The sequence below is a fragment of the Canis lupus genome, chromosome 16 (genome assembly GCF_011100685.1).
Source record: "Canis lupus familiaris isolate Mischka breed German Shepherd chromosome 16, alternate assembly UU_Cfam_GSD_1.0, whole genome shotgun sequence".
NCBI classification, from domain to species: domain Eukaryota; kingdom Metazoa; phylum Chordata; class Mammalia; order Carnivora; family Canidae; genus Canis; species Canis lupus.
In genome coordinates, this window is record NC_049237.1 from 10,341,479 (window position 1) to 10,353,480 (window position 12,002).

General features: G+C 50.9%; 2 protein-coding genes across 3 annotated transcripts in view; both read left to right on the forward strand.

The window, feature by feature from the left end:
* The first annotated feature begins 598 nt into the window (after positions 1 to 598).
* LOC102152761 (ral guanine nucleotide dissociation stimulator-like) lies at positions 599 to 9,635 on the forward strand. 2 transcript variants are annotated; one of them, XM_038559215.1, is made up of 6 exons: positions 599 to 916; positions 1,296 to 1,424; positions 2,967 to 3,160; positions 3,753 to 3,809; positions 4,518 to 4,711; positions 9,298 to 9,635. In XM_038559215.1, the coding sequence occupies exons 1-6, from the start codon at positions 785 to 787 to the stop codon at positions 9,351 to 9,353; spliced, it is 762 nt and encodes a 253-aa protein (XP_038415143.1). In that variant the 5' UTR covers positions 599 to 784; the 3' UTR covers positions 9,354 to 9,635. The 2 variants fall into 2 exon arrangements, with proteins under 2 accessions (XP_038415143.1, XP_038415142.1); XM_038559214.1 differs by lacking the exon at positions 9,298 to 9,635 and adding an exon at positions 4,944 to 5,194.
* A 679-nt stretch (positions 9,636 to 10,314) lies between these two features.
* CREB3L2 (cAMP responsive element binding protein 3 like 2) overlaps positions 10,315 to 12,002 on the forward strand; it is a 119,934-nt gene continuing 118,246 nt past the window's right edge. The window contains exon 1 of the mRNA XM_038559440.1: positions 10,315 to 10,804. Within this exon, the coding sequence (XP_038415368.1) occupies positions 10,703 to 10,804 (102 nt within the window). The 5' untranslated portion in view covers positions 10,315 to 10,702. The remainder of the gene's footprint in view (positions 10,805 to 12,002) is intronic.

Sequence of the window (12,002 nt, forward strand, 5' to 3'; positions counted from 1 at the left end):
CACTGTCCACAGCTCACCCAGTGGAAACGAGGGAATGGCCCGTAACACACGACAGGCAGGGTTTCAGGATAAGGACGGCCTCACACCTTCTAGGCCAAGACTCCCACACCTACTGTAGGGTTTGCCTTGGATTCAGGAGCCTAGGATCGTGGGAAGCTATTGCCCATCCCTGCCCCGGTGGCACTGTCATCTTCTGGGCCTCCAGAATGAGGGTACCGGTGCCCACGTGTGTGCACACAGGGACCTTGTGGGCCTGGACGCATGGACACACCAAGGAAGAACATGTGGTGGGAGGTATTTCCTGCATGGGACACCCGCCTCCAATGTCATAGATATGATGCCACAGTGGCCTGGGGACGTCTGGAGGAAGCACCTGCTAGGATAATCCCTATGCCACAGGCAAGAGGCAGACCATCCCCGACGGGCACAACGGCTTCTCCGGGGTGGAAACCAGGGAAGAATGGAAAGTTGTGTCTGAACCCAGGTGTGTTTTGAGGTGGGGCCCTGGCTGCACACAGTCCTTCCCTGGGGCCTGTGGAGAGGGGTGCGGTTGTGTCACTGTGTGCACACAGGCCATTGCCTGCGGGGGGGGGGGGGGGGCATCGGCAGCCCCGAGCGCTGCTCCTGAAGCTTCCTCCAGGAGTGGACTCAGGGAGGGGGTCCCAGGCAGTGAGGTCACTTCTTTCACAACAGAGGCCAACAGAACTTGGAACCCCTGCCCGGGGCTACATTCTAGTGCAGCCCCACCTCAGGCTCACTTTCAGGAGACTTCTGCTATTGAAAGATGTTCTCTTCCTGCTGTCCCAGTTTCGAGGACCCCCAGGAACCCCAGGGATGCAGCTGCTTCGAATGCTGGAGACGTTGGTGCCACCGTCAAATCCAACACCTCAGGGAGTTTTTCAGGAGGTGCTGGAGGGTAATACAGAGCAGGCCAGGCCAGGCCAGGCCACCTGTGCCAGCCATCCTGGGCAGCCCCACCCCCTCCTCTTCAGGGAACCAGGGATGTGTGGGCAGGTCGCATCCAGGCTGGAGGACATTGCAGGGCAGCAGGTTCCCCGGTGATCCCTTCAGGGTCACCCTGATGTCACGGTGGGCAGGGTGGAAACAGGATTCCCGAGGCGCCTCTTACCGACTCGGAGTTAACCCAAGGCCCTGCAGCAGCATCCCTTTGCTCTCCTTGGGGGAGGTGTGTGCCGGCTGTGCTGTGGTGGGTCTGCAATGGAGTCAGCTGGGTGTGCGGCCCGGCCGAGGCGGCCAGACCGGGCGCTCAGGCCTCCTGCCTGGCTGCCCTGCAGTCTTTACAGAGCTCCACATGGGAGATATGGAGTGCCACGCGGGAATATGAGTGCCGGTGGAAGAGGAAAGCGAAAATCCGCCACACCCCAGGGTCCAGCACATCCTCCGAAGACCTGCAAGGGTTGAAGGTGAGTGCAGGGGCTGGGGCCACCCGACACCCAGGGCCCCGATGCAGCAGGAAGGGCCCCGGGTCCCAGAAGCCAGCCTGTGCTCCCCTGGGCTCCCCCCTAGACTTCTGCTGCTACAGGAGTCTGGATTCCCCTTCTCCCCAAACTTGCCCCCATGGCCCTGCCCCTGCCTGGGCCAGATGCATGCAGAGTCCCTGGGCACAGATTTGTAGGAATATCAGAATAGAGCCTTCAGGGGATACCTGGTCGCCAGTGGTTTAGCATCTGCCTTCCGCCCAGGCCCTGATCCTGGAGACCCGGGATCGAGTCCCGCCTCGGGCTGTCTGCATGGGGACTGCTTCTACCTCTGTCTGTGTGTCTGCCTCTCTCTCTCTCTCTGTGTGTGTCACGAATGAATAATAACTTTTTTTATAATTAAATCTTTTTAAAGATTTTATTTATTTATTCACGAGAGACAGAGAGAGAGAGGCAGAGACACAAGCAGAGGGAGAAGCAGGCTCCGCGCAGGGAGCCTGATGTGGGACTGGATCCTGGGTCCCCAGGATCACGCCCCGGGCTGAAGGCAGTGCTAAACCACTGAGCCACCCGGGCTGCCCATAAAAACTTTTGAAAAAGAGACACACCGTGTCTCATCACACGCGGTCTCCAGTAGTTTCCACTGTGCTATGCTTTCTCCTAACTGGTGCTCCCAGGAGGCCCCATTGGCCTGACGTCCTTCCCCACCTTCTCCAAGGCTTGAGCATGGTCCTGGTGAGTTGGGAGACTTTTGCCCAAAGGGACACGGGGCTCACTGTACTATGTCTATCGCTCTGCAGTTAGGTTTTGAAGGAGCGCATCCCTGCCCCCCGTCCCCCCGGGGTCAGGCACAGGGGCCTCGTGTGCTGCACAACATGTCAGAGGCCAATTGGTCCCAACAGCCACTGAGCCCTTCACTGATGCAGGACTTCGATGCGATTCCCTTCTGTTGCCAAATCACAGGGTGGCACTGAACATCCTGCAGCCCTCACGCCCTGGGCCCTCCCACCCAAGGAAAGGTCTCCGTGTGGGCACCTCGAGACAGGGACGTGTGGTCAAATTCAAGGGGTGAAGCTGTTAATGCAGGGAGGTGCTGTCAAAACTCAGCTGACAAGCGGCCCTGGGAGACTCACCCCTCCCACTTGAGATCCTTGTATTGATCCAAATTTTTTTGAAAATTTATCCTCTAAGATCATTTCTTTATTGGATAGTTTGTCTGTTTAAGAGACAGGCAGAGAAGCAGGGAGCGGAAGAGGGAGACACAGGCTCCTCAAGCACACTCTGCCCCAAGTGCAGAGCCTGCCAGGGGCGGGATCTCAGGATGCTGAGACCATGACCTGAGCCACAACCCGAGTCAGATGCTAAGTGACTGAGCCGCAGGCGTCAAGCCCCGTGTTCCTGCTGTGGGCACTCCTGCCCCCCCCGCCCCCCGCAGCCACTGAGAGCTCGGGCTTTGGTCTGCGCTCCAACTGCCAGGTGGTCTGGAGGCTACAGTGCAGGCTGCACGTCCCCTCTGTCCCACCTCAGGCTGAAAGGGCCTCAGCCCTGAGAAAGAATCGGATCTGCCCAACCACCCCCAGCCGGAGGGAGCTGCTGGAGCAGCAGGTAGAAGAACTGGTGCCCGCCTTGCTGTGCTTGGACGACCTTTCCATTGTTCAATTTATGGAAACATATCCTGAATTTGGCACCACCGAAGAGATCCTGGACCTGCTGTTTGCAAAGTGAGCACCCTGACCCTCCACAGCCCAGTGGGATGGGCCACCTACTGGTTGGGAGTCTTGGGAATGTTCCTGAACTTCCCGGCCCCTGGGGCTGCTCCTCTGACTGGAGTTGAGTCACACAGGGCCTTGTCGGGTCCTGTAGGGAAGCCCCTGGGGCCAGGCCTGTGGCAGGTCGGCTAGAGGGGCTGTGATTGTGCTCAGCAGTCGTCGTTCTCTCCCCATGACGAAGCCTGTGCCGCCTCCCCACCGTCACCAGGGTCTTGAGCTGGCCTGTTTTGCCACTGAAAGGGAGGTTTGAGTCCATCTGGGGTCTGTGTCCTGGGGCATTCAGGGTAGGGGTCCCCGGGGACACCGGGGCGCCCTGGCCCACTCGGATGTAGGCCATGGGCCTGGCCAGAGCCCTTTCATTCCTCAAGCATTCAGGAGGACCCAGCAGGTGCAGACGCTTCTCTAGGAGCTGCCCGTGGCCCCACGCACAGAGCTGATGGCCTCCCAGGGTTCTGGACTAGTTGGGGTTCAGAGGGTGACAGCAACTATGAGGAGAGGTCGGGTCCACAGGACGGTTCATGTGAGGCCCCCCGCCCTCCTCTAGGTATCGATGCATCCAAGCGTCCCCCGAGAAAGGAGAAATCCAGATGCTCTGGGAAAGGTGAGTGAGCTCTGGCTCATGCAGGAGGGCCTTCCCTCTCCAGGAGGGCAGCGAGGGGACTGTGGGTCGGAGGGGCTGCTGGACCCTCACCCGTCAGCAATTCCTGTGGCAGGGTAAAGGTCTGAGGCCCCTTCAGGAAAAGAGCAAAGGAGAGCCGTGGGTGGGGTGCGGGCTTTGTGGGAGAGCACTGGGACCCCAAAGGGAGACCTCCTCCATGCCCATCCCCCCCAACCCTGTCTGCCCCACACCTGGGACGCAGAGCAGAGGGTGTGGGGAGCGTCACCCTCACCAATCTGGTGGCACCTGGACCCGGGTGCACGGCAGGTGCTCAGGAGAGCCAGTGAGTGCTCACGGACCAGACGGCCCCCGCCCCGGGGGAGATTAGAGTCAGTGGAAGGACACCCCCTGGGGGCCCCTCGTGAGGGAGGCAGGGCAGACCCACGGGAGGGAGGTTCCCTGGGAAAGACAGTGATGGTCACACCGCTGGTCATGGGCTCCCACGCACAGAGGCTTCGTGCCAGCCCCTCCTCAGTGAGCAGGCCTGTGGCAGGCAGGACCGCCAGGTGGCAGGTGGACAAGGAACAGCACTTGCCTCCGACAGCCCCGTGCGGGAGGCCGAGGGCCCCGGTTCCTGCCGGGCTTCCCCGGGACACCTCTGTGTGAGGGAGCCCTGTCTTCTGACGCCTCTGCCCACCTGTCCCTCCCCAGCACCATGACCTCCTTCCTGACCATCTGGCTGACCTACTATGAGGAGGACTTCGACGATCCCCCAGAATTTCCTGCCCTGACAAAGCTGATGAATTTCACGGGGCAGTACTTGCCAGACTCAACGCTGGACCGTCGAGTCAACAGTTACTCTGAATATTTAAGAAACCTCCATCAAGCGGAGTTTGAGGGTGGAGGTGAGGAGGACTGGGGTGGCCGAGTGGGGACAGGGTGGGCCACACAGATCAAGCCTCCGTGCTGCTGGGCCAGGAGCACTGGGTAGGCTCACACCCCATCCCCACGGGCTGCAGTCTGGGGAGACCTCCCAGGGCTCTTGCACTCACACACGTTGAGCGGTGGGAAGAGGGTCCTTGATTTGAGAGGGACGTGGAAAGTCCGTCCTGGTGATGATACTTTGTCTTCCTGGAGATGATACTGTGTCTTCGGACCGCGAGCAACACCGTGAACCACCCCAAGAGCGCGCCCGAGCTTCGACGGAGGGGCCTGCTGCACCTTCAGGGTCCCAGGGGACGGAGCTGGTCCCGGCTGCTGAAGCTGAGGGCTTGGCTGGAGCTGAGACTGGGTGATGGGCACTGAGCGGGACACTTACTGAATTCTAATAATAATAATAAAAAGAACTAACACACAAACTCAAAATAGTTGCAGTTATACAAAAATCCACATACAAAATCTGTTGCATTTTTATACAGTAATGATGAACTATCAGAAAGAGAAATTAAGAAAATAATTCCATTCACAATTGCATCAAACAGAATGAAATACTTAGGTATAAATTTGACCAAGGAGGTGAAAGACCTGTAACTGAAAACTAAGACATTGATGAAAGAAATTTAAGAAAATACAAATAAATGGAAAGATATTTCTTCCTTCATTAATTGGAAGAATTAATATTGTTAAAATGTCCACATTACTCAAAGTGTTTTACAGATTCAATGTAATCCCTATCAAAATTCTAATGACATTTTTCACAGACATAGAGCAAACAATTCCCAAATTGACAAAGCAATTTTGATTAAGTAAAACAAAGCTGGAGGTATCATGCTTCCTGATTTAAGACTATATTACAAATCTATCATATTGGCATAAAAACAGATACATCACTAGAACAAAATAGAGAGCCCAGAAAGAAACCCATGCAAATAGTCAATTAATTTATAACAAAGGAGCTAAGAATATACAATGAGGAAAGGACAGTCTCTTTAATAAATGCTGATGTGAAAACCGGATAGCCACATGCAAAAGAATGAGACAAAAGTACTATCTTAAACCATACACAAAAAGTAAGGCAAAATGGAATAAAAAGTTGAATGTGACACTTGAAACCCAAAAAACTGCTAGAAGAAAACAGAGGTGGTAAACTCCTCAACATTGGTACTGGCAATGATTTTTTGGATTTGACACCAAAAGCAAAGGCAATGGAAGCAACAATAAACAAATATGACTACATCAAACCAAAAAGCTTTCATGCAGCAAAGGAAATCATCCTCAAAACGAAAAGACAACCTACCAAATGGCATTAAATATTTGCAAATCACATATCTGATATGGGATTAATATCCAGAATATATCAAGAACTGGGGCACCTTGTTGGTTTGGTCAGTTAAGCCTCCAACTCTTGCTTTCAGCTCAGGCCATGATCTCAGGGTCATGAGATTGAGCCCTCTGCACTGAGTGTGGAGCCTGCTTAAGGTTCTCTGTCTCCCTCTCTCTCTGTCCCCCCTACTCATGCTCACTTATATATATCAAGAATTCATATAACTTAATAGCATAAAAACAAATAATCCAATTAGAAAATGGGCAGGGGACCTGAATAGACATTTTTCCAAAGAAGATGTAGACAACACAGATGGTCAGTAGCTATATAAAATGGTGCTCAACATCACTAACCATCAGGGAGGGGCAAATGCAAACCACAATGAGATATCACCTCGCACCTATTAGAATGAAAAATTGCAAATGTTGGTGAGGATGTGCAGAAAAGGGAACTCTTGTGTACTGTTGGTGGGAATGTAAATTGGTGCAGCTACTATCAAAAACAGTATGGATGTTCCTCAAAAAGTTAAAAATAGAACTATCAGGGCAACCCCGGGTCACTCAGCGGTTTAGCGCCGCCTTCAGCCCACGGTGTGGTCCTGGAGACCCGGGATCGAGTTCCACGTCGGGCTTCATGGAGCCTGCTTCTCCCTCTGCCTGTGTCTCTGCCTCTCTCTCTCCCTCTCTCTCTCTCTCTCTGTGTGTGTGTGTCTCGTGAATAAATAAATAAAATCTTTAAAAAAATTTAAATTTAATTTAAAAATTAAATTTAAAAAAATTTAAATTTAATTTAAAAATTAAATTTAAAAAAAAATTTAAATTAAAAAAAAAAAGAATTAAAAAAATAGAACTATCATATGGCCCACCAAATCCACATGTAGAGAGTCATCTAAAGGAAACAAAACCACTAGCTAAAAAAGATACCTGCAATCCCATGTTCATTGCAGCATTATTTACAATGGCCAAGACATGGAAGTGACCCAAGGGTCCATCAGTGGATGAATGGATAAAGAAAATGTGGTATATATACATCACGGCATATTATTCATCCTTAAAAAAGAAGGAAATCTTGCCATTTTCAACAACATGGATGGACTTTAAGGGCATTATGTTAAGTGAAATAAATCAGACAGAAAGACAAATACTGTATGATCTCACTTATACGTGGGATATAAAAACAGAAACAAAACTCCTGAATGTATAGATAAAGAGAACAGATTGGTGGCTACCACAGGCAGGGGTGGATAGGCAGAAAGGATGAAGTTGGTCAAAAGGCATAAACTTCTCAGTTTTAAAATAAATAAGTCCTGGGAATGTAATGTACATCATGTTGCCTATAACTGGACATTGTGGTGATCTCTTTTGCAATATATACAAATGTTGAGTCATTATGTTGTACACCCGAAAAGAATGTAATATGTCAATTATATCTCAAAAAAAAAAAAAAAGGAAAGAAAAAAGACAGGGGAGCAAGTGCTGTTACTTTTTAAGGATGCCAGAGAAGCTGGGAAAAAAAGTCAACTCACTTGCTAAGTCCTAAGAATGAGAGGGAAAGGGACAGATGCTAGACTTCCAGTGTAGAACAAGAAATAAACTGGTGAGAAGTCTTGTGTACATTGAATGGGAGAAGGAAACATGGAACAAAGGAGGATGAAGAGACTCACCATTAGGGATTGTGACAGTATTTTTGGAGTACAGGTAAATTTCAACAAATATTTAGGGTACCAATTATTATATTATTTTGTGAAGAAAAAAATTTGTGGCTTAAAACAACATACATGTTTTACCTTTAGTGTCTCTGGGTTGAGAATCTGGGTGCAGCTTAAGCTGAGTCCTCTGGTTCAGGGTCTCTCATAATGTTATGGTCATCTCCAGGTTCAACTTGGTGGGAGGAGGGCAGGAATCTGCTCCAAAGTCACTCACGGTTATTAGCAGGCTGCGGTTGCTAAAGAGTTGTTGGATCAACAGACTCAGTTGCTCGCTGGCTATTGGCTGGACATCTTCCTCAGTTCCTTGCTATGTGGGCCTCTCGATAGGGCAGCTTACGACATGGCATATATTTTTCCTTGGAGCCAGCAAGCAAGAGAGGAAGAGAGATCAAGCAAGTGAGGAGCCAGAAACTTCCTTGAAAGGCCATTACTTTTGCTATATTTTATGTGATTGAAGGAAGTCCAGTCCAGAGTCAAGGATAGGGAGTCACACAAGGATGTAAACACCAGGAAGCAGAATAATTGGAGCCATCTTAGAAGCTGCCTACCACCTGGGGCATAACCAGAGACTGACTTTGTCAAAAGAAGAAATGTTTGACAGATAAATGTTTGTATTCCAACATTAAGGAGGATATACATGTTTCTAACTTACTCATGTTGAATGTTATGCTAAAAGGATATGGTGAAGGAGGTAGCAGATTGAAAAATGAAAATCGAGGACCAGGAGAAAATGAGAAAACCTATTCCACGAAGAAGCTACATGCCCATAAGTTGGAATTTCTACTCAAGTATTAAAACATTCTCAAAAGCCCCAGGAGACAGGATCAGACAAATGGAAGAGTTCACATGATAATCTACTGCCTAAAGACAATGCAGAGTTCCGAGACCTTTGACTGACCCCACTCACCAAGAAATGCTTGCAAAGGAGAGGAAGCAATACCCAATATCTGAATGTGCTATTGTAAGAAACTTCTAGAGACAAGGCAGACTCCTTTATATTTAAAATGAGCAAACTAATTAAAAATATCAAAGACAAAATGACCAAATTATATTTTCAATGACTTTGCATCCCTACACGGAAGAGTCTAAAAAAGGAAGAAAAACGTGTTGAGGACAAATACTTTAGGATAGGCTCTCTTTTCCCTGGTGTAGGCAGGCTGGTGATCGGTCCCTGCCCACCTCTCAGGCCCCCTCTGCCACTTGCGTTGGCAAGTCCTGCGGCTGCCCTATTGGTCGGCTGGTCAGTCAGCAAAACACCGGCTCCTCCACAAACCTCATTTCATTCAGGTCCCTGCTCCAACGTCACTTCATACCAGTTACCAGTCCCTGAAGTTACATCACGCCTTGATTCATGGGACTCTTGATTTCAGCTCAGGTCACTCTGGTTGCTCTGAGCCGGCTGTGCACCCTGTTTGTCCTCCCTCTGCTCCCCAGCCTCCTGCCCCACCCCTGCCGGGAGTGCTCTCTCTCCGTCTCAAATAAATAAATAAAAACTTTTTTTTCTTTTTTTTTTTTTTTAGGTTTACATTATGCCTTTATTTTCTTTGTTTATTGCCCGGCTCCTCCACGGATATGAAAGTTCTATGAATTCAAGGTCTCAACTCAGAGCTCTTCAGCAAGCCATTGGTTCTTCTCAATAGAGTCTGCGGAGTGAATTGAAAGGGAAAAATAAGTGAAGCGCATTTAAAAAACAAAACCAAAACCAAAAAACAACCCAAAACCATGTCAGGAGAAGAGCATAGCAGAACAAGGGCGAAAATTTTGAGGAGCAAGCAGTGACCATTTGTTTTATGACTGTGCTAATAACAAATTCACGCAGGAGGGGAAATATTTATGCTTGTGTATATGTAATTCATTTTTTTTCAGACTCTCGAAACTCAAATGAACGAATCTATATTAATAAAATATTTAAGACCGTATATAAATATATAATATTAAAGACCTGATATAAACCTGCCCACACAGGGACTCTTTCCTCGAAGGGCGTGCTAACTTTGTGGATTCCTAGCGAAGGTACTGAGTTCACCCCTCCCTCTCTTTATTTTTATTTTTTTTAATTTTACTTATTCATGAGAGACACATTGAGAGAGGGAGAAGCAGGCTCCACGCAGGGAGCCCCGTGCGGGACTCAATCAGGGGTGTCCAGGATCCCGCCCTGGGACAAGGCAGGCGCCAAACCGCTAAGCCACCCAGGGATCCCCACCCCTCCCTCTTTTATAAAATGTATTCTTGTCGCTACTTGATTGGCTGGCCCCTGAAGGCGCCCCTTTCTCATTGGCCACACCCCCCGTCCATCACGCCCGGACCGGGCACTCCATTGGTCCGCTGCCTCAGAGAGCGGTGGCTGGTCGCGCCGGGGCAGAGGGAGTTCCCCGGTGACGTCAGAGGCGCTCCCCGCCCACATTCCAAAGCCTGGGCTGAGCCTTCCCGCTGCCCAGCCTTTCGGGGCGGGACGGGGCGGGAATCCCTGACTTCTGATTGGGTCGGGCGGGCGCGGTGAGCATCCGATTGGTCACTGCCCTGGAGGGGGGTGGAGTCATTAGCTGGGGTCCTGGAGCCGTGCGGAGGAGCCCTGGGGAAGTCTCAAAGTTTGCGTCTGGGGCGGTAGTGGGAAGTGGGCTTATTGCAAAGGGATTTTCTTGGGGTGAGACCTGATCTGCCTCTGTTTTGGATGCGCGCCCTGCTGTAGCCCCATCAGCCTTCAGCCGGGTCCCTGGACAGCCTGTCTCCCCCGGCAGTTCTCAGAGTTCCGAGGTCACCGGCCGGGAGCACCTGGCAGCTGGTTCTCCGGCAGGTAGATAGAGCACAGGACGCGCTTCCTTCCTAGGTGCCTAAGCTACACGCGCACGCGCACACCCCGCGCGGGACCCTAACCGCGGAGGCATCTCCACCCGCTGTGCTCAGGCCGCAGCATCCTCGCCCGGCATGGAGGTGCTGGAGAGCGGGGAGCAGAGCGTCCTGCAGTGGGACCGCAAGCTGAGCGAGCTGTCGGAGCCCGGGGAAACCGAGGCTCTGATGTACCACACGGTGAGGACCTGAAGGGCACGGGGGGCGGGGGCTGCGGAGGAAGTGTCGGGGAGGAGGCAGGCATGCCCGGGGCAGACACCCAGCGACAGGTGTGCTTTTGCCCCCCGGACAGACCAGGGTGGGCCCCTGGCCCTTTTCGGGCTTCCGTGATCGCAGTGACAGTTTGTGTTCCTTTGGCAAGGAAGGCTCTGTTCCCGAGCCTGTTTCACCCCTGCTGGGGGGCAGGGGAGAGCCCAAGGGGTAGGTGGTGGAGAATTCGGTGCCACTGTTGAGTCTGCTGCTGTTCCCTGGGAAGGTTTGGAGAACTAAACAAAGTGGCATTTTCTTCCCTTCGCTGTCACAGTCTCGCTCTTTACTTTTTCTATGTTTCTGGAAGGAATTGCACGGGTGTGCGTGCGTGTGTGTGTGTGTGTGTGTGTGTGTATTGGAAAAGCTTCTTTGACATGTAGGAGAGAGACTACGTTATTTGGTCTCTTTAACTGGACAGCCAATAAATCTGCTTCCTCTCTCTTCTTCAGGGGAAAGATCAGCAGAGTATGGAAATCTGAGGCAGTTGCATATGTCAGAAAGGCTTTGGAGGAGGTGGAACGGCTCCCCAGTTCTTTGTTCCGTCTTATGCCTCAGGGACCCGTTTGGGGATTGAACTGTCACAGAACACTGCACATTTCTTTTAAAGGTGTCAGGTTCAAGTGTTTGGCATTGAGTTTGCAAAATAAACTCCTGCTTCCAACAGCCAGCAATGTTAATATGATTTTATGTGAGATCTACTTTTTGCTTGTTTCTTAAAAATGCAGAAGTTAGTAATGAGTGAGAGACAGAGACAGAGAACTAATGAGAAAACGAGAAGCTTGGCTGTTTTCCCTTCATGATTTTTTTTTAAGGGGGTCAGTGCCAGGATATTTGAAACTTTTGCAAAATGGCCTGCAGGCCCCACCTCCTTGGCCTTTGCCTCTGGTCGACGTTATTTTGGGAAAAGGGATGAGGGCCTCCCTGTGATTCCCACCAAAGCATTTGTGATGGCTGAGAATGGCTTGTTGGAAAAATGCAGAGTGCAGGGCGGAGAGGGAGTGGTAGTTCATGCTGGGGCAAAAGCCAGATGTGTAGTGGGATTTGGGTTTTGCTCACTGAGGCTTTCCCCGAGGAGACCATTTGGGCTGCATTTGGTTTGGGGGCCCAGATGAACTTCCTGTTGTCAGTC

What these genes read in the sequence shown, in the direction of transcription:
- LOC102152761 (XM_038559214.1), top strand. Translation starts at nt 785, where the DNA reads ATGTTCTCTTCCTGCTGTCCCAGTTTCGAGGACCCCCAGGAACCCCAG. An exon ending in TTTTCAGGAGGTGCTGGAGG is followed by an intron (nt 917 to 1,295) that starts GTAATACAGAGC and finishes GCTGCCCTGCAG; the next exon opens with TCTTTACAGAGCTCCACATG. An exon ending in ATCCAGATGCTCTGGGAAAG is followed by an intron (nt 3,810 to 4,517) that starts GTGAGTGAGCTC and finishes GTCCCTCCCCAG; the next exon opens with CACCATGACCTCCTTCCTGA.